We start from the raw sequence: 22,568 nt of genomic DNA, 5'->3' as shown, positions 1-22,568 counted from the left end.
GAACATTTCATGTATTTCCTAGTCCTGTTACTGCAGTAAAGTTTTAAAATCAGACTCTAATTAGGATTTTAAATGCAACAGTATCTGAAAAAAAAACCAACCCACCTTTTTTCTCTCATACATAGTAGTACTCAATGGTTCACAGTTTACCATGGTTCACAATACCATGGAAGGTATTTAAAACAGAATCCCAGGGGGATCTATTCTTGCTCACATTCTAATAAACAAATTTTGAGTAACAACATGGATGACAATATAGTATATATGCTTAGATATGTATCGACCATACTCCTCCCATTTAGAGATCAAGCATTTTGAGAAGAGACATGCAGGTAAATATTACAGCTCTTAGCATTTGTGATGCCTGATACTAGAAGTGAAACAGTCCAGTTTCTGGCCCTCTCTCATTAAGAAACCTAAAAGTCAAACTGGAAAGAGTTCTGGTAAGAATGTTGAAAAAAAGTCACAAGGCATAAGTTATAGGTCAAAAATGAGCAAGATCTAAATAGGAGACTAAGATGCAACATAGTAACTCTTATGAACAGAGTTGTCATATAAATGGAATCGTCTGGTTTACATTCCCAGTGGAAGACAGGCAAGAAATCAAACTTAATAGGCAACAACAAAGAGTTTGGCTGGATACAAGAAAAGGCTTTCTAATAGAGTGCCAAAGGTACTGTAGCATGTCTTTCACTGTATGCTTTTATTAGAAGTTTAGACAATATTTGGAAATGGTCTAGATACATTTGACTAACTAGTATTTTAATAAGAAACAAGTTTTATTTATACATTTATTTAGTGAAGCACAGAGTAGGCAAAATTATTCAACAAAATGAAAGTGCTTTACCTGATGTGGATGCAATCTGGACTTTTGCTAAATCCCTCTCCTTCTTTGCTTGTCCCAAGTCTACTTCAAGAGCTTGCTTATCTTGCTTAAGACGTCTTATCTCTTCTTGTAATTTAGTTTCTTCCTTCTGAGTTTTAGAGAAAACAGTAAGACAAGAAAAACTAAACACACATTGTCATACCAAAAAACCTGAACATGCTTTGTCACCACAAAATGATTAAATCACAACAGTTGCATCAGACCACAGCAGCAATGAGATTTGCTAGTTTTGGTATTATTCTCAGGCCTTGCTATAGCATGGGAAAACTTCAGCTAAATGAAAAAAAACATTTTTTTCCCCAATAAGTCTTACCTAACTGTCCTAGAAGTAAAAAAACATCTACCTTTTGAGAAGGTCAGTAAAGAAAATGGCTTTACTTATTTCTAAGACTTAAGACTGTAGCTTAAATGGACAAATGTATTGTCCAACAGTTCATCTTACTACGTTCTATTTCTCACCATTTTCTGCATGCACTCTCCATTCTGTTTGTTTATGCATGATCACTAGCAAGCAAACTTCAAGACTAAGTAGGATGAAAGGCCTCACTGCCAGTACCACCTCTGGAGAGGGAAGCCCTTGGTCCTAGGGATCCATAGGTACAGGAAGCAGCAACTGGGGGACTGAGATTTTGGGGCCAGCCAGTAAATAGACCAAGTGTCTAGGACCAGCATGTGCATGTATGTGTGTTACTGCTAGCGAACTCCTATCCTGATCTGCTGAACAGGATCAGGCCGTATGTGCTCTTTGTGTTCCCAGCAGTATTATCTGTATTTCTGTGGTGCGAGCAAAGGCACTGCTCTCTGTGTTATCTGTGTGCCTGACCTTGTTAGTGTTGTCTGTGTGTGTCTCTCCATCTTTGGATCTTGTGTTCAGTCTCATTACAGGCTGGACCTAAGGACAGGGAAGTGTAGCAGCAGCACCTATGAGGTTGGAACTAGGGGAGCCCTTGAAGTCTTAAGAGCTCAAAGTCAACTCTATCAGACCAGGAACGCCTCCACTGGTCCTGAAGCTCACTGGATCCAGATCCTCTGATCACCTGCCTAACCAGTTGTTGTTTGTTTGTTTGGGTTTTTAAAAAAAAAAAAACCAACAAAACAAAAAACCCCCCAAAAACCAGAAGAAGCAGCTTTTAATTTCTGGTCTAACTATCAGAGGAAGTATGTACCAGAACAGTCCCCCCACTTGCAGTAAGCAGAGCAATAGAAGTTCCTGAAAACCTTTAATTTTAACATGAAGGTTACTAAACATCCTCCCTCAAAACCACAAGCATCTGTAGGACTACAAAAAATGTTACATGAGTGAATAACAAAAGATTCTTTTCACTCTGATGTTCTTTTGTAGAACTTACTTGGTACAGAGCGGGGATAAACATTCTTCTGGATTTGTCTTATGCGGGAAAGCTACAGAGGTATCACTACTGTCTGCAAGCTCTCACAAGATATTTCAGAATTGCCAGTAAACATGGCAACACTGCACTTCTTTCAGTGAATCTATGTCTTAGGGGCCTACTTCTGAAAGTTCATTTGATGAGACATTTGTGATGTACAAGTGTGGCAAATAATGCTGTAGAAGAGTAGCGTGCTCCACTACTTAATTTACATTATTAGTCTACAGTATGGATGGCTATGCGTTTTTTGTAAGAACACATGAAAAACAGGCTTGGTATATACCTACCTGTGCTGCTCGAAGCTCCGAAATCAGTTCTGTGAAACTCTGATTTCTGGCTGGTTCAGAATCCTGCATGATTTGTGACTGGATATTAGTCTTCTCTATCTTTTCTCTAAACGGCAACAGCAAAAACAGTTATGCAATGTGGTGACTTGGCATACTAACAATGGCGTACTAAAAAAACCCACACCCCCCTGCCCCCCAAAATGGTACCACAAAGTCAATCCGTGCAGGCTCAAAACAAAGAAAGAAGCAACTATGCAGGACATTTTTATACTACTCACCTCACACAAACTTGTTTGTTGGGACCACAAAAGGGAGGGAAACAAAACCCACTCTGCATCAGTGGAACTCCTCTACAGGCCTCTCCCAAGCAAAGATTTGTAAATTAGGAGTACACGCAATTGCTAGATTTTTTCCTCACTACTAGCACAGGATGCAAATCTTACAGGACCTACAGTGCAGTGAATCTAATGGTTCCTCCACTACCAGGATCTTTTGTGGCCCCTAATCTACTGTGTATCTTACAACAGTATCAAAACATTTTGACATGTGAGCAGAGCCGTAGTACCAGAACAAGTGTAGTATACATATTACACGTTCTGATATGAATAAGAGTATTTGAATTTTAGCATTGAAATCTTCCCAAATGGAAGACTCTAGTCTTCCCACAGGTCTGCAACATCAGCAAGAAGACTAAGAATTCAGTGCCCATAATCAACATAAATCAATTTTCAAAAGAAAAAACAAAACCACAAACTCAAGAAACACTGGAAAACATGCACCTGACAGACTCTGCAGTGATTCTTCATAAATAAAATAATAAACACAGCCGAAAACTCCAGAGATTTTAGGTCAGACGTTTAAATGAGCCTACCTTAGGGCTATTAATTCAGACATTAAACATTGATTCTCCTTAAACATTCGTTCCTCATTTTTTTTGTTTTGGATTTGTAGCTCTTTCATTTGTTTGTATAACCGCTCATTTTCCTAAGTTGAGACAGACAAAGTTAAAGAATGTTCATAAATTAACCTATTTGATTTTACAGCTGCAAGTATTTAAAAGGGTTATTAAGCTTGCATTATCTATTTCTACACTTGACTAAGTAATAAAAATCAGGCACACTAATAAGGTTTCCTTGAAATCAGCTGTTCAGATCCTGTGAAAAACATCTCAAAACCAGAACCCTCCAGATTTCTAATATTGCTTAAAAATACTAGTTTTCTACTACATTTGGGGCAAAAAGTTTGTGGTTCTTTATTGGCCATAAAGTATTTTTCCAGTTCTCAACTGACAGGTCAGTGTATTTTTACAATTTAGAATACTTACATGAAATCGTGGAAAAATATAGCCCAAACTAGACATGCGTGAAATACTTTTTAAATGTGCAATACATGTTTGCCCTTCACACCTAAATTTCATCCACTTTTTAGATAGCAAGATAACTGTTTTCAGCAGAAAAGTAGTAACCATTAAACAATTTTGTTTCTAAAACTGGCTAGAACACAGCTTAATATGCTGTGTGGTATACCTGTTGATAACCTTGAATAATGACCTCTTGATCTTCAATTTCCTTTTGTATTTGTGCCAATTTTTCTTCAGTAACGGGAATTGTTGCTGTACGATGGGTCCATCTCTTTTCTTTAGTCAGCTCTTCCATACTTCTTAACTTTCAGAAGGAAAAAGACACACAATTAGTAAGAAAATTTTGTTAGCTATATGGAATTCTCTACAAGACTACACTTTTATAATATAAATAGGTCAATCTTTCCATTAAGATATGAAAGCAGACCAGTGAGCCAATCTTATTATTGGAGTTTTACAGAAGTATTACAAAACAGGAACAAAGTATAAAAAGTTTGGGAAAAGTTAACGAAGTTTTACCCTCCCTCTTCTATTCTTATGTATCTAGACAGGAGGGTGTAGTGGAGTAACCCTGGGAATATGCCATATAGACAAAACACAGCATCAAAAAATGCATCCAAAAAATAAACAATAACTCAACATATAGTACTTATCTATACAACAAGCGGTATCTGTTAACCTCTTTTTTTTTTTTTTTTAACATAAAAGTGAGTCAAATCTTTGCAAAAAACCTGCTGCAGAACTCTCAAAAGAGCAAACTAAAGGAACTCAGGATAACATAGTTTATCTCTGTAGAAAAAAAAAGATCATGTCTTATGGGCAATAAATGTAACAGTGGGTATGCATTTACAAACTAGCCGTGTGTGTGTGTGTAAAATCTGGATTTTCTGCTCATTAACAATTCATGTAAAATAACATTAACCTAATTTTCAGAAGCAATGTTTCTCCTGTTCTATAGTAGTGGGATACAAGATGATAGAGTACCTTACTCTGAAGAACATAATTTTCCTGACCCAACCGAGAAAGCTCTTTTTCATGCTGTGTTTTCAATTCTACTATCTTTGTCTCTATTTCTTTCTCTTTTTGTGAAACCGTGCTGGTTAGCTGTTGAATCAAATCACGAGCTGTGTTCAGGTCCTCCTCTGCAACTTGCACTCGTTTTAGCAAATATAGTTCTCTATCACAACTTTTGATAGGAGAAAATGATAAATCCTAATGAAGAGAAAAATTCAGGGAAACATTAGACTGAGCTGATTGTTTACCAAAAATTCCACTCGTCAATTTTATCTAACTGGCTTGTCTGGCTCTTGGCAACTACATAAGGCACTTGAAAAGGAAAAAAAAACCAACATTCTAATAGCAAAACATCCTGCACTTACTTTAATGAGCTACTTTGTCATTTCTGAAATATGTACGAGGAAAACAAGCCAAAAAAAACAAGAAACAAACATCTCTCATACAAGAGCCACTACATGGCTACCAGAATTATTCTATTACGCATCTTACTTTCTGAAAAGCAGTAATGATTTAGGTATTCAATGAATAATTTTTTATACAGTTGATAAGGAAGAAGGAAAATCCATCATGGTACGGCAAATTCAGTCATCTTGGAGAAGTCAGAAGATACTATTAAATACTAAATGCAATGCAAATAGAAAAATACCCCAAACAGTAGTACTATTTAACATTCATAACAGAATACTTTTAAGTAAAAGTTTTATTTTAAATTTTCCCCTTTTCTACCACAAAATAGCAATTTTTAGAAATTAATAAGCATCCCAACTTTAAGTACATAGAACCACCCAAGCAATAGAATTATCCAAGCAACTGAAAAGCAGTATGATTATACTTGCATATTTTAAAAGCAAAAACTAGTATTTGACTAAAGGAAAGTCTTTATTCAATATTTCAGCATTTGCCAATCTTGTGATAATTATAAAAGTCTTGACAAAACAGGCTTGCAAACCAAGTTGTACATACTGTAATTAGGAGCATCACTGATGATTACTTACATGCTGATGTTGACTGCAATAATCCACAGCCTGGTGTCCAAGATTACTAACAACTGATTGGCCAGACATAACTCTATTAATACTCCCCTTCAAAGTTGGTTCATTTGTTGCAGATCGTATTATCCTAGTAGCAAATAAGGTGTCTTCATTTAGGCAGAAAGTAAAATAGAACAAAATTAAATTCAGAATTTAATGTCCTTTCAAAAAAATCTATTCATGGGATCCACCCTTTAGGCATATAAAGTAAGTATTCTACAACCTGAATTTTGTATTAAATATAGAAACTTGAGAGCAAGGAGACATTACGGAAAATGTTGTAGTTTTTTTTAAGTAAGGAACTGATAACAAGATAAAACAAAACCCAAGGGAACAACTGAAACAGGTAGCTGGATAATAAATCCTTCATGAAACAAGGTTAATCTCAGTTCTCTGCTCAAGCAGTGGCCAGTTATTTAAGTGTACAGAAATACAACATATTTCAAGCTATGGTGAAGATAAGACACAGCAATTTTCAAAATGGACTTCGGAGTGCAGACAGCATACAAAGACATGCAACATCTATTTGTTGCATTAAATAGCAACTTGACTGGAAATTAAAAATCAGGGAAGTTCCCCCTAGAGAGTAACTAACATACATGGAACTATTCGCACCTTAGTCTTCTGAAATACAGATAGTAACTACAACTGCCATTTCATTTCTGCCTATAGCAATTTAAGCGAAGAGCTCCTGCTTAGGAAAGTTATACCTGAAAACAAATAGGCAATGATCGTTTTCCAAATTTAATACTTTTTACATTTCTCACACTATCCCCTCACAAAGGTGCTCCCTTAGCACTGATGATGAGGGGATTGTTTGATTCAATGCCATTCGCTTCCTAGCAATAGAGGTCCCTGCAGAATGCATCCTGGAGAGATTAACTTCTGAAGTCACCTGAAATTGCTATGGAGAATGGTTATAGCTAGAGAGGGAAGAACAGGTTTGAATGAGCCTAGTGGCCTCATTTTCTCGGGACTCATCATTCACTTCACCACCTCCATCTGGCTGTACACCCTCCTCTTCTCCAGGGAGTGCCACAGCAATGCACTGAGGAACTAAGTTCCCTTAGTTTGACAGCTGCCACTGAAGCATCTCCCCAAGATGGGCAACATAATCCTAAACTGCTTTTCCCACCACTACTTGCAGGGTTTTAAAAAGCATTACATGCTAGAAGTGTGCTAAAATGTGGGCATCTGTAGAGTTATTTTCCTACGCCTCAGGGATAGCAAACATCGTCTGCAAAGACGCTAAGCTGAATTATCTCATGAAACTCTTCAGGCTTCACCCAAAACTACAAAATTTCAGTCCTTTACTTGCAACTCAGCTTTCACAGAACTACACTGGTATTCTCCTTTCCTTAGTGTTACAAGAGACATGAACGGAAAATAGGACTTTCTTTTTAGTGCTTTCTTTGTACTCTAGGAAAGCAAAGATAAAAAGAAGCTGAGAATAGAAATTTGGCATCACACACAGAAGTTAGTGTGTCAGCAAATCTTTGCATTTACTGTAACGAAAAAGGCAACCTGTAGATATTTATTTTTGAACACCAGCTTTTTCTATTGTTTTGGTCCTACTGGTGAACAATAAGTAAGTCTCAAACATAGTGGTGGTATATGCAAGTGGAAATGAAACAAGACCACAGTACAAAGCTTTATTTAAAAGTGTCTCTTCCAGCAACTTCATGCTGATACAGAAAAAATTCAGTACTTAATTGCGTTTGGGTTTAGATTTCTTCTATAAAATTTTGAAATGGTTGGGGTTTTTTTTTTTTTTTTTTTTTTTTTTTTAAATGTGAAGCATGAACAGCAAAGCTCTCTGACTCTTAAAACTCAGACTTCTTACAATAGAATTACCTTTAGATCTTGCTCTATCTGCAGGACTTTTGGCTTTCACACTGGTCTTTTTGAAAGTTTCTTTTGGTGCTTTCTTTTCATTAGCTGGAAAAGACTGTTTTGAGAGTGAAGTGGGTTTCCCATACCCAGAACTTCTAACCACCCCATGAGGACCATATGAAGATTTCTTTTTATGTAAAGGTGATGGACTTCTGATATTCTTGTATAACATTGGTTTAGTTGTCATTGATTCTGATCTTTCATTCTTCAAGGAACAAGACTGAAGAGCCTGTGATAGAGCACAGAGTTTAAAACAAGTTCTAGGCTCTAGTGTGATCTGAAGGTAGCTTTCACTACTAAAAGAACATAGAACCAGTTACCAGAATTACACAGCTGTAAGACTCGGGGCAGCGGGAAGCATTATTTTTAACCAAATTAATAGTATGAAGTAGTAAAATTCTGCAAAATGACAGAAGTATACGTAGTGCAAGTATTTTTTACTGGCTCCGTTTAATTGTTCTGGAAAGTTGTATTACATTACAGCATCTTTAGCTTACCAAAGCAGGTAGCTCGTGACTAAAGGCTAATCACAGTGAACACAGAAACCCAGCGATGAAGAGACAAACAGTGGCAGGCAGAGGAACCCTACTAAACCCGATCACTGAAAACAGAGCATGCAGCTCCTAAGACCAGCAAATGAGAAAGCTTAGCCTGTTGGCCCTGGTGGGAAACCCACCAGGACGAATCAGCCAAACAATCTCTCTCCCTGCAATGCCTTGCAGACAGAAGCAGTGATTGCCTAAAGGAGTGTGGGGCTAATTTACGGGATGCAGGGAGAAGAGAATTTGGGGATGCAGGGATGTCCTGGTTTCAGCTGGGACAGAGTTAACTTTCTTTTTAGTAGTGGTACAGTGCTGTGTTTTGGATTTAGTGTGATGATGTTGATACACTCGATGTTTTGTCGTTGCTAAGTAGGCTTATCTTAAGCAAGGATTTTCAGTTTCCCATGCTCTGCCAGCAAGCAGGTGTGCAAGAAGCTGGGAGGAGCAGAGCCGGGCAGCTGACCTGAACTAGCCAAAGGGGTATTCCATACCATGGAACGTCATGCCCAGTATATAAACAGGGGGGAGTTGGCCGGGCGGTGCGGATCGTGGCTCGGGAACTAACTGGGCATCGGTCAGCGGGTGGTGAGCAATTGCATTGTGCATCACTGGTGGGTTTTTTTTTTGTTTGGTTGGTTTTTTTCCCTTCCTCCCCTCCTTTTTTGTTATATTCCTTTTCATTACTATTATTATTATTACATTTCATTATTACTATTGTTAGTATTATATTTTACTTTAGTTATTAAACTGTTCTTATATCAACCCACGAGTTTTACTTTTTTCCCCCTCTTTCCTCCTCCTCACCCCACTGGGAGGGGGAAGGGGGAAGCAGCTGTGTGGTGCTTAGTTGCTGGCTGGGGTTAAACCACGACAAGGGAGAAGATCTGGGATTGTGTAAATCTTGTTATGCAATGTTTGAGAGGATTGTGGGAATGTGCAAAACTTATGGGATGTTTAGGGAAAGGACAAAAACTAGGTGAAGGGTGGATCAGGTAGGAACAAGTGTGGGAAACAGAGGGAAAACAGGATTAAAGAAGCTGTTGACATGACCAGCTTGCTGTCAGTACTATTGTCTGACTAAGCCCTACAACGATCATTGCAGTCTCACCTATATTCTTACTGAACTGTATTTCTAACTGTCCTCTCCGTAGGTATGCTCTCTATTCTGAGCCTGTGTGTGTTTATACATGTCCCCCCAGTGGGAACACATGCTCATACTCACTACTAGCCTGAGCTGGGGACATGGAACCGCAGCAGCCTTGCACATACTGGGCTGGGACAGAAAGAATCCTGCTGGTCCCAAAGTCCACTGGGTTTGGCTACCTCTAACAATAGCAATGGTAACATGAGAATTTCAAGAAAAACAGCAACAGTCTCTCAATTTCTAAACATCAGAGCATAATCAAATGACAGGCAGTCTAAAAATATATACATTTTAAATGTATTTCCACATAATAAGAATCTGGTTGATATTACTTACTTGTTTAGTTTTGCTGCCTTGTGAAAGCAGAGAGTCTTGTACTATTTTTTCTCTTAGTACATCAGGCTTTACGTCACTGGTCTGAATTTCTTTCTCAGTCACCCTCTGAAAGTTATCGTCATTCACAGCTGTCTGCAGAAAGACGCTCTCTTCTCCGTTAAATTTTTCAAATAAGTTTGTCTCCCAAACCATATTATTCTGGTGCTCTTTAAAGGGCGAGTGGCTGATGAGGTCATTTGCTGTGCTGCCTACTAGTTTCACAGGACTACAAGAGAAAGGAATAGTCATATATAATAAGACTTTTGCCCTTTGCTTTTCTATCACTCTGGAAAAAGTGGGCCATTTTTCCTTTAGGTATCAGCTGTAAAGACTGCTTGAATTTGAAAGAGCCACTAGGCTTCTTTTAAGAACAACCCTGCAGTTTCAGTTATACAGATTCATTCACACACTGTGGAACAAGAGCCATTTCCCAGCAGTGACTGTTTTTGTGGAGGTACCAAACTCAGCTACAAGATGAACACCTGCGAGCATGTGGTAATTTCTGCTGGGTGCAGCTATATGATAAGCTCCCAAAACTCATTTGCTAAGCATAACCTATTTTTGACAGTTCCAGGGCCTGTGCTTTCTGCTCTAGACACAACAGTTGGAGCAAACCACAAGGAGGTATGGAACACAGGTTAGTAAAAATCACGAGAGTAAGCAGAATAAGAGGATTTGATCTTAAATTATGGAGGTTGGAAAGCTAGGATAGAATGTGGGCTAAAATCCATGTATGGGGGAGGGGAAAGAGCAGAAGACTGGGAAAGCAGAGATCCTAGCTGTGGCAGCTGTGAGAGTGAGGAACACTCCTCCAAATGATTTGGCAAACATTGCTGCTTATCACTCAAACATAGTTTGGGAATCCCTGGTCTAAACCAATTAACCCTGTATATTCATTTTACAATTCACTGCAAATGCCATAATGCCAGTGCAAGACATAAAGAAATTTCAGTATTTAATTAGGGAAAAAGACAGATGAGTTATTTAGTAAGCTGTTTTTCACAAATAGTTAATGGACTTAAGTTATTACAATTCTTAAAATGCATTCTGAAATAAATACCTTTCAGGCTCCACATCAAAACTTCTGATATTACATGAATGTCCTTTAATTGGTTTCATCAATTCTTCCACGGTAGGTAAATCTAATTAGTGCAAAAAACCCCCCCAAACAAACAAACCCTTAGAAAAAATATTTGTAAAAAGGACAGCATTTAAAAATGTTTCATAGATGGAGTATTAAAGACATTACTAGTTCACTCATTTTACATGCTTGTACAACACATGCCTTCCTTTGAGGTATTTACCTGACTCAATAGTTGACTCGTTTTTTGAATAGATGTCATTATTTTGTGAAACACCTTGCACTAAGCATTCTGAGACTGCCATTGCAGAATCGTGCAGCTTCTGCTCATCAGTGTCTCCCAAAGACTGATCAATATGATGGTATGCTTGGTGTAACGCTTCGATATCACTGGTGGTTTGTCCACAGGAAGTGCCTGTGAAAAATGCAGGCTCATAAGAGACACTACAGGATTTTCTGTTTTGGGAAACATCCCACTGGAGCCTGTGTTTCAGTTACTAGCTTGGTCTATTACATGGTGAGAACAGTGATTTCAGTTATGAAAAAAGTATTTTAAAATCTCATTTTTACTATAAGAATAAACAGTTGCCAAGTTAATTAGTACATACTAAATAGCCTCATCTACAGGTTGCATGCCTCTCCACCCCCCTCCCCTGCCTCAATATTTTATCCGTACTAAAACTAACAGCATATGTGATATAACTATTTTAACAGATGCCATCAGAGCCATACTCTGGATATAAGTGCCATACACTGTTGTACAAAGTTTGATAAGAGAATGTATTTTATAATTGTGTTCAATGCTGTCAAAGAAGAATTTTAGCTATGATGAATAACCAAAGGAGGTGGTATTTAAAATCAAACTGCAATGTCAAAAGCAACTTTAAAATAACCAAGTGTAAAAAGGTGTCTTTTTAGCAGAAACGACTTTTTCCTGAAATATTTCCTCCTCCTGTCAAGATTTGCTACTAAAAGCCAAGGGCTTCATGTTCACTGATAACCAAAGAACAAATGAAGACATCAGAGCCACCTATTCTACTAAAGTAAGATCTTGGGATTTGGGTTTTGTTGTGTGGTTGGTTTTTTTGGTTTTTTTTTAAAGCAACCCTTACCTGCTTCATTCATTTCAATTCCACTGACTTGTTCAGGCAGATAATGTTCACCTAGAGCTACGTCTGATGTTTCAAGGGCCTTTTGAAGTTCTGTAGTTGAATCTTGTGAATCAAGTAATACAACTAAAACCAAGAAGATAAATGTTAAAGAAAACACAATTCTCTTATTTATACTCTGTCTACACTGGAATTAGAAGTATACCAAAGCTTATCTTGATGTACTAAACATGCAAAAAAATACTATATAGATTATTCTAATGCCATTAATGGTAAACTGATTAACTCTGACTGCAAGCATCAAAATCTGAGTACTGACTAGATGTAGTAAAATCAAAAATTACATTGATGATCACTTTGAAGTGCTAACATGTAGATTAATTTTTAACCATTTCAGTCCAACAGACTTTCAGTAGAACACAATAAAATCAGGTGAAAAATATCAAAATAGTAAAAATCAGGTAAGAAATTTTCAAAAAGTTACATTTAGTATTCTCCTACTGATCAAAGTTTATATTTTACCTTTAGCCAGCATACCAGCATTTGCTTCTTCCTAACAAAAATAAAGAAAAAAAAAATTACTTTTTGAATTTCAGGAGAAAAAAAATAATCTGGATGAACTTTAAAAGTTGGTCCAAAACCAAAGAACAGTTCTTAGAACTTAGAGCTAAGCAGTTCTTGGTGCTCCAAGAATATGCACTTCTCTAAAACTCTCCTTAGCACGCCAAAAGGCCCTCAACATCCTGTACTCCATAAACCCTCTCACAAGTGACTGGGAACTAAATGCTACTCCGCATAAATGGAATAATATTTTTGCACCTCCCTGGTTCTTTTATATTGTAATTTGAGAAAAGAAAATAACGTAGCAGTAAGTACATTACATTTCCATTCTATTTGTTCTTTTCAAACATTTATTAGAAATATTACCCTAATAAACTTACTTAAAAAGAATTTTAAAAAACCATTTATCTATTATAGATGAACACGTGGTGCTCTATAGACTCCTTTCGTAAAAAAACAAATCAGAACGTGTGCTCCAGGAATGCACCTGATGTGCTCCAGCCACATGTGCTCCACATCAAAAGACCTGACTAAGCTAGTCGACAGGAATACCCCCAAAGCTCATACAGCGTAGATTTTGGGTCCTCTGTCCAAACTGCTGCGCTGTACAGAACTACTTCCCTCAGTCTGTGTCACTTGCTGGTGTAGACACCACCTTAATAGCTCCAAGAGAGAGATTAATCACTACCCATTCTGTGGCTGAGGCTCCAACCAGAGGTCATCATTTGTGCACTCCCATCCACAGTTAATTCAAAGGAGGAGCAAGCAGGAAACCCTGTGAAGAACTTAATCCTTTCAGTGATTTATCGCAGGAAAGTGTATATCCTTAATAGGACAATATAGTCCCAGGGCCACTATATTATTTTCTTTCAGATAGTACATATTATATAAAGGTTTACTACATTTACAGTTATACATTGCAGAGCTTTTACAATTCATGCAAGAAATATGACCATTTGGCAAGTTATACCTGTTCTTGAGGACTTAAATCAACTCCTGACATGATGTTTTGATTCACCTGACTTGCCTCAGTTTTAAAGGCAGGATTAGCATCTGTTTCTTCTTCAAAATCTTCACTGTAGCTGCCTGAAGAGTAAAAGAAACAAATAGAATGAATATTCAAGGAAGATAAAGCAGTAAGGAAAAGCTATTTCCTCTTCTCCAATCTCTCATCTAAGAACAGCTACTGCCACTATTACTCCTTTCACAAAGGCAATAGAAAGGTTTCAAGACTGTGTGTGGTACTAAAACAACAGTAAAAGACAGACATAATATCTCTAAACTTAAATGAAGCTTGCCTTATGATCAGATATACTTTACCTCTGTCTCCTCAAGGGGTACCTGAATTGACCCCTTTTATTGAATCACTTTCTCTCACTTAGGGGTGAAATGATGCAATTCTCCCCCTAGCAGACAAAGTACTCTGTACATCCACCTTGACAACTCCAGCAGTTTTTAGGCTTAGAATCTGTAATTCCGCTTCCTCTGACCTGCTTTGGTGGCCCAACAGCCACTCTCAAGAGTAAGCATTATTTAAAACCACAAGTGTGCCGGAGAATGAATTTTACAAGCAAGCCAAATGCTTTTCCTTCAGTTACCTAGATCCTTCCACAAGTTCTGATTTCCTGTTGCCGTATCTCCCCCACTCAGCTCCTGTGGTTACAGGGTTCAGTGACTGCATTATCTGTAACCTTTAAATCTAGAACCATTGCAAAACCCTGGTTTATAATGTGTTCTTTCTGTGTTTTGTCACCAATACAACTGATGCACAGTCTAACTCATATGTAAAAACTACTCTATGAAAAGTAACTATTTCAGCATTCTCTTTGGTTTTGGACCATGAGAAGTCTGATCAGCTGAAAATAGCTTTCTCATACTGACTTAAGACCTACACAGTGCTTATACTATTCCTGTACACGTATTATCCACTATTTCATTTGCTATTTAATGAAATAGCAGTTTGGCAAAGACTAAACCAAACCATACACAACACACAGATTGGTCATTTCAGGTATTCCATAGAAACTGCTTTCCTAAAAATTAGAAGTATCAATTTCATAAAACTGACTGTAACAATCAAGTAATTGCAACTGTTTTGTTCAGAAAAAGGCTACCAACTGTTGTAGCATTTCTGCTACAACTATCATGATGTCTTGCAATCTACAGAGTAATCAGACTTGCAAGGAGAAAAGATTTCCTGCGATTAAGATTTACAAATACAGCCTCTCTATGTTTGGGAAATTCAAGCCTGATAACAGGATCTCTCAAAAGTTCAGCTAAATATATCAATTCAAAAATACAATCTGTTGATTAAATTACAAGAATACACTCTATCATATGTTAGCAATGAAGAGTGAAATAAAGAGAGATGACAAGTGAAAGACAAATAAGCAAGATGGAAGGAGTGTAGCATGGAAATTTGGGAAAAAGATCAGGTAAGAGTAATACTGCAGATTACAAAGATTAAACTCAGGTATGAAAAGAGTACAAAACCACAGATGACAGTTAAGACACTGGAGTAACTCAAACATTAAGATGTATTTCAACATCAGGGTCATTTTTTCTTCAGTTTTTGATTGACAGCTGCTTGGGGGGTTTTTTTGCTGTTTTTCTTTTAAACACCGGTCACAATACATTAAAAATCCACTTCAAAACAAAAAAAGCACAAACCAAAAGCAAACCCCTGAAACCCTCTGTCTGAACACCAGCTGCACAGTCATAATGCAAAGGCAGACTAAAAGGCTAATGTGAGAACTACAGATCAATGCAAATCATTAATATGAAAATTACATTAGCTTTCAGATAAAGAAAAGCTTTACCCACAATGGTCAGGGTGATATCGGAACAGAAGTCAACTGGTTTACGTATTATTCAGAACAAAAAAGTTCAGTGAGGATGCTGGACTGTCTCGTGAATCTGAAACCTAGAGTCAAGTTTTCTGACTAGCTCCAAAGGCAACACAGAGTACAGAACAAGCTACAAGACTGTAGTACAAATTCCTCTTTCCAGATCTTTAAATTACATCCCACTAGAAACATGAAGATCCTACACTATCCTCTGACACTCTGCTGTGATGCTTTCTGAAGACTTTGCATTTGAACTGGAGCAGTAATCCACAGCTTTCATTTCTGTTATTCTGTTTAATGAGGTTCTCACAAATCTTAGTGTACACACAGTAAAAAAAAAAAAAAAAAAAATTCAAAGTAATGATTTAGAAAGATGGTATTACCAGATTTCTCTTCATGTGTGGATTCCTCTTCTCCTTTTTCAGTTTTTTCATTTCTGAGAAACAAAATGAAAATTTTACTCTCTTCTTGGACAGCAAATAAATACAGCTTTTTCCCTCTAATTCCAAACTTTGATACTTCTTACAATTAACAATAGAATTAAAAACCTGAATTTGTCCATCATATCAAAACATAGGTAAGAAAGGTGGATAAATGTCAGCAATTATTAAAATAAATATTTAAGTTTTTACAACTGTCCATAGTTAAAATTCTCAATCTAACTCTTAAAATCACTCCCTTTCTGCATTCCCTCCAACACCTATATTAGCTTCTCAAAGAAATTTTTATCATCAGGTTTGCTTCCTGTTCTGACAGCTCATTCTGCATTAACAACAACAAAAAAAAACAAAAAACAAACCTCTCTCCTTTCTTTCCCCTTTTCCTGTAAAGTTAAAGTTTTGTCCTTACTTAAAACTCTCCAGAATTCTGACCCTCCAGCTGTTTTCATACTGGAAGTTTCCTTTGCACTCAGCATTTTTAGCAACAGCAGCTTGAATTGCCCCTTTGTAACATCATATCTAAGGGGACACAGAATCTTTCCTGATCTACTTCCTTGTTATTATCAGTTGTTAACTTTTCATTCAGTTACACCTTACAATTAAGAATGTTAAATTGATTTGTAACTATTAAGTTATGCACAAGACTGTGTAGCTATGTCCACTCATGACCAAGTCATGCTCTCACCTTATTCCTTTCTTTTATTAAGCTCACTTCTGTCCTTCTCTTCCAAAACTCCCAACCCCCAAAACAAACAAACCACAACAAACAAACAAAAAACTGACTGAAATCATACAGGATCTTGTCCCACAAAATCTCAGTGGCCACAGTATTCAGATACCCAAGTCACATGTGCCCACTAATACAGTCCACAACTTTTCTTCCCTCTAAATTACCGTACAAATGGTGCTAGTAATACAGAATCATTGGAATCCAGCTCTTTATTTAATCTTGAATAATCAATAGTAGAGGAAGCTTCTCGTTCAAGTTTGGCAAAGAAGATCTCTTTTTCTTCTTCTTCTTCCAAGGTATCCAATCCAACTCCCACGATACTTTGATTAAGCCCAGAAGCTAAAACTGAATCTAAATTTCAAAACAAAGAATAAACTAATTGTGTCTGTGCTGTATGTCCACATAGAATAGTCATAATAGTTAACAACAACTATAGACAGACTCACAAAATATTAACAGTATCAAATAATCACAAGCTAGTACCAGGAGCCTTGAGCTCACGAGATGCAGCTGACAGAAGTGAAGAATCCTGACTTGTAATGAATTAAGGGAAACAGTTTGTAATAATAGTCTATTTAGATCTAGCTAACTTCATGAAGTGGCTGCGCTCTCAGTTCTCACCATTTGTCTCCAGGCTGTCTCTACTTAAGGAGACAGCAACCCCATCACTTTTCTTTTCCACATGCATATTCTCATCAGTTTCCCCCACAGGCTGTGAAGTGTTCTGTATCTTGACAAAGCTTCCATTGGCTCCAAGCATTCCTAGGAAAAAAGTTGCAATATTCTTGACTATCATCTAAAAGCTATTTCTATGACACTTCAGTCTTTTAGTCACTTTCCAGAACCACCAATTTTAAGCTCATGTTGCAACTGCAAAGATACCCAGTCTCACAAATCACATTCATCTAACTTCAGTTTCTATTATGAGATATGTAAACCTTGTTTAATTACAATTAATTAGTCTATTATATACATTTTCTTCCCATCCTTCATATTTGCACACAAACCTATAGGTCAGCATGGGACAAATATAACAACTGTAAAAATTGACTTACTGTAACATTACTTATGGAGGACAATCACACACACAAACCCTGTACAGAAATTAACATTTCTTTGTTAAAAGCCTATTAATTTTGTTTGATCTACTACCCACAGACTTTTGAAAATTGTAGCCATGGGTCCAGCAGCTCCTTTTCATTTGCTGCAAATTAAATGCTTTAAGGAAAAAAATAGTAACCAAAGTTATTTAAAGGTCACTGAAGAACACCCAGTTCTTCCATTCTGTATGTTTATGCAACTACAACAGGCAGTTGCTCTCCTTACTGTAATTTCATTGTGAGGGTTCAACATCACCTTACCAACTTTATGTGTGACTTCTACTCTCAGATAGAATGCCGCCTTATCTACTTCCTTACGGAAAAATAAAATTTTGCAATATTGCAAAATACTGCAAATACTGCAGATATTGCAGTACCAAGTCATCCCCCCCTTAGATTCTTCAGAGGTTCTCTTAGGAGAAGGGCTAGGAGAAAAGCTGCTTATGCATTTTATCCAATGACATATGAAATGATTTAACAGTTCTCACAGAAGGGAACAGAAACCACGTCCGTCTTTTCCAACATGAATCTCCAGTTGGTAAAATAAACTCAGAATTTTTTCTTCTGTCTGGCCAAATGATGTTTAGACTGTAGCTGTGTCCTTGTACTGAACATACCAGGAGGGGTGAAGACACTGACAACAGCTCATTTCCTGCTGGCAGGAGACTGCAGGAGATGCGTACATCAATAATCCTTCAGATCAAGAACACTAAACCAGCCTCTCACGTGCTGATCAAGTGCTTCAACTCTGGGCTGTTACTCTGTCCTTTATACAGGTCCAACCAAGTCCCTTTTAAGAAATGCCATACTTGCCTATATCATGACAATGGAGAATCCTCTCCCTTCAGTACTGAAAACGTACCCAGGGTGAGGCAGGGTGGGGAAAGTAAGAGTCTGAACACCTTTTCCTTCCCTACTGGGCAGCCCTTAGCACGTGCATTCTGATTATAAGAGCCTCCCTGTTAAGAAGTAGAATAGGTTTTTTTTCTTGACTTCAATGACAAAGTCCCCTTGCACGTTTTATTGGGAGGCTAAGTGCATAAGATTCTACATCTTGGAAATGATTTCCACATTCCTGTATCTAACTTCAGCTCCATCCCCTATAACAGGGCTCTGACTGACTTGCCTTGCACGCAACAAATAAATGTCAGAGACATTGACTAAAGGTCAAGCTCCACATGTATACAAAGTTAATGCCTAAAAAAATACATTTTGCTACTACATTGAAAAGTATAAAATGAATAATGTTTACATTAGCCATAATCTCACCAGACCTCCACCACCTTATTTTTCATGAGAATATGTTAGTAGAATCAAAGATAAACTGTCACTGCCCTCCTACGTAAGATTCACAAGAAAGGAGATCGGAATATACTTCAGTAAAAAGACAATTAGAACTTTTAACAGAACAAAATCTTAGAGAAAAACATTTTCCTGAGTTGTTTTATTTAAATCATCTCAAACGCAATGAACTTTCTGACAGACTTACATTGATCTTGAAGGTTTCATGGGATTTATGTAAGCTATCTAATATTTTTTAAGTATCTTGCCAGTTCAAACCAGACCAGAGCTTTTTTAAAAAAGCACCTCCCGTAATAATCTGAAAATCAAATACTGTTTTGCAGCCATTGAGTTTTGCAACTCAGCCACTCCTAATTCCCAGACACATACCTCAGATTACAGGGGATACTACTGTTGCTAATGAAGGCAAGAATGTCTTTTTTACTCGCCCTACACAACCTGAACTCTGAGAAAGCTATCAAACTTGGAAAAAATATCAACTTCGATGGATTTCAAAGTCTCTTTTCACTGTGTTTTTTGGCTGTTTGAACAGTCCTACTGATTTTTGTGGGGCTTGCAAGAGTGATTTATTTTTTGGGGGAGTATTTGTTACTTTTCATAAAAACTTTTTGAAGCAGCAGTTTTCTTGAACTCCAAAGATTTCACTACCCATATCTTCACATGCAATATTTTGTAAGGCTAATGATATACAGTATTCTTTTTTAAAGTCCTGCCACTTGAAATTAATTAAAATACAAACCTGAGTTTCACTTAGAAAAATATTTCTAACCACCACACTCGCAGAGAAAAGTTTAAAAACATAAATACAAAGGACTCAAACCTACAGACAATGACAAACATCTATTTAAAAAGTAACTTCTTTTCTCCTTAATCTGACCAGGACTGTCAGAATTGAGCCATTTTACCTTTTTAATATCATATAAAATACAGTAAATTTGTTACCCTCAGAATTGTCTGGACTGTCAGAAGTGAGGCTTCCTTCTTCTCTGTTTAAGTACAAATCTTTCTTGTCCTTATGAAATTTTTCCAGCATTCTGAATTTAGACAAAGCCTTGCTGCGAGATGCACTGGAAGAAGGTTTACGGGGAACTACTTTTAAGTGTACACAAACATTTATAAGTTTTTATACAAAATGGACAGGGAATAAAGAGAAAAATAACGTGAGAATTCAAATTGACACTTCTGAAAAAGTAATGTAGTTCAGTTTCTTGTAGATTCAATTATCTATAATCTTCTAGCTATAACTAAAAATTAAAGTTAATACTTGTAACTTCTGAGAATAAAACTCTTTTTTCCTTCTTTTTTTTTATTTTTAAAAAAGACAAATTCCTTTTTTTTCCACGTATACCTTGCATTAAAATACACTGTTCTAGGAGCTCAATATATTAGCTGAAAACAAAGAAAACTAGTAAAACTACTTCAACAATAAAAGAAGTTTTGTACTAGAAGTTTTAAAAGAAAGCATCTAGATCGGTTCAAAGAAAGTGCAAAAACATAGGTACATAAATGTGAATTACTACCATTCTTTATCACTGTTAGGTACAAGAACTGCATGTTGTTTGCTCAAATCCTTGTGAGGACTTGCTTAGCAGCAAATACAACCAAACACCTTCCATTAACATTCGTAGAATTAAGTTTTAGATAACAGTACCTATGCTGAAAACTGTGCTCTCATGATACTTAAATGATAGTCACACTACACACTTTATATACCTTAGGCTAAGCAGATGCACTGTATTAGACTTTTCCTTGTTCAAACTGTCAGGGTGGAGGGGGCTAATTCAGAGAAAATTCTTAGTTACAGGTCTTTTGAATTTACCCTGACACAAGAGAGAGCAAGAGTAGCCATGGGGATCAGGCCAAATACTTCTGCTATCTAGAAACAGGACTACGGGGACATGTGACCAGAAGCTAACACAACTCAGAAACATCCAAGATGACTAAAAGAAGCTGGCAAGCATATGGCAGGTGCAGTGTGAAAAAAGAAATGGTATGAAATCCATTCTGATATAATGCATGGGTCCTTTATTCCCTCAACTGATGTCCAAGTCCACTAGTGACTCACCACTTCTCTAGATTTATATTCTCCCACATTTACTGGGAAACTAAAAGTGCTGACAGCATACCTTCCGCTGTAAATAATGCAAACACCTGATGCCTTTTAAAACAGTAATTTGAAATAACTACCAAAGTCCTCCTATTGCTCATATTTCAAATATTAAGCCTAATTCAAGAAATAGATGCAGTTTTAGTGTTTATCTCCCAGACCGAGATGCTTTATAGCTATTCTATGCAAATGAGGCTTATGAAAACATGGCAGCATATACGCTCTAGAAAGCTAACATAGGGAAATGTTCTATAAGCCTACATAGTAGATCACCAACATGATCTAAAGACCAAGTGCCAAATATTCCTTTGTCATGGCTCTCCAAAATATTATTGATGTGCTTGAATTTAACACCAAAGTCACGTTTAAACTAGTACATACAAGTTAATTGCTACTGTCATTTACACAAAAGTATTTCATGGATCAACGTTTATAACTCTTAATTATTCTTAGGAGTTTCTCTTCAGATAGCATAAAAAGTGACTTCACATAAAAGGTTGAATCTGAAGTTACATTGACTAAAATAATCCTGCAGATTAAACAATTTAGTTTGTCATTATTACACCAACTGTACTGTTTCCATTCCAGGGGCAGCATGTACAGAGCGGCCTACTGGTCAGCAGAGGGAAATGAATCACATCAATAGAAAATAAGTAGAATACTTATCTGACTGCAGTCTTTGAAATTAAACAAGTAGAATCGTGAATATTAACATTTCTTGAGTATGAAATACAATAAGTGTAAGAGATTTCCTGTTTACTAAACATACTGATTTTTGTTTAGATTTTCAAAGTTATTCCCACCCACCCCCAGCTTACATTCAATACTGTCTGTCCTACTATATCACTATAGGTAGTGATGTATGATGTCATGACAATTGAGCAAAAGTTCACACAGCTATTAGTTTCTTCTGGAAATGACAAATGAAGTAAGTGGCAGCTTGCTTTCAGTGAGAACACGATGGTCAAATGCACAATTTGCAAAGGATTTTCTATAGGAAACGCACTAGTAATACAAGGCTGATATTGAATAAATATAGCAAAACATATTTAATCAAATACCAGACTGGGAATCTGAATGGGGACTCTTTTGTTCACTATTTTCCACTATTTCAGCATGGCTTTCCATCAGTTTCTTCTCTTTTCTCAGTTTAACAAATCTTGTTTGAAAATCTTGAAAAGTAAGACAAACAGCAAGAACAGACAGGCAAGCAAGACAGGACAGAAATTCTTATTATCCAATTTCTTTTTATCATTTAAACGACAAAAGCAAGTAGAAAGGACATCAGAGGTAGGTCTTTAACCTGTCAAATATGGAAGACAGTATCTTGAATCATAATTTGCACATTTCAGTTTAAAGCTGAAGAACA

The 22,568-nt window shown here is 36.8% G+C and overlaps 1 protein-coding gene across 1 annotated transcript in view; it reads right to left on the bottom strand.

The window, feature by feature from the left end:
* CEP162 (centrosomal protein 162) overlaps positions 1-22,568 on the bottom strand; it is a 49,541-nt gene that overhangs the window by 17,371 nt on the left and 9,602 nt on the right. Inside the window, exons 4-21 of the mRNA XM_050894043.1 lie at positions 22,261-22,371; positions 20,035-20,184; positions 17,312-17,452; positions 16,855-17,041; positions 15,904-15,956; positions 13,645-13,760; positions 12,636-12,666; positions 12,117-12,239; positions 11,228-11,419; positions 10,984-11,065; positions 9,885-10,149; positions 7,824-8,091; positions 5,934-6,076; positions 4,906-5,133; positions 4,088-4,225; positions 3,433-3,545; positions 2,562-2,667; positions 848-974 (exon numbers count right to left, since the gene is read on the bottom strand). Of these exons, the coding sequence (XP_050750000.1) occupies positions 848-974; positions 2,562-2,667; positions 3,433-3,545; positions 4,088-4,225; positions 4,906-5,133; positions 5,934-6,076; positions 7,824-8,091; positions 9,885-10,149; positions 10,984-11,065; positions 11,228-11,419; positions 12,117-12,239; positions 12,636-12,666; positions 13,645-13,760; positions 15,904-15,956; positions 16,855-17,041; positions 17,312-17,452; positions 20,035-20,184; positions 22,261-22,371 (2,574 nt within the window). The remainder of the gene's footprint in view (positions 1-847; positions 975-2,561; positions 2,668-3,432; positions 3,546-4,087; positions 4,226-4,905; positions 5,134-5,933; positions 6,077-7,823; positions 8,092-9,884; positions 10,150-10,983; positions 11,066-11,227; positions 11,420-12,116; positions 12,240-12,635; positions 12,667-13,644; positions 13,761-15,903; positions 15,957-16,854; positions 17,042-17,311; positions 17,453-20,034; positions 20,185-22,260; positions 22,372-22,568) is intronic.

This window comes from Gymnogyps californianus, chromosome 3 (genome assembly GCF_018139145.2).
Source record: "Gymnogyps californianus isolate 813 chromosome 3, ASM1813914v2, whole genome shotgun sequence".
Lineage (NCBI taxonomy): Eukaryota > Metazoa > Chordata > Aves > Accipitriformes > Cathartidae > Gymnogyps > Gymnogyps californianus.
The sequence above is the reverse complement of the archived record's forward strand: the minus strand, read 5'-3'. Positions and strand labels throughout refer to the sequence as shown.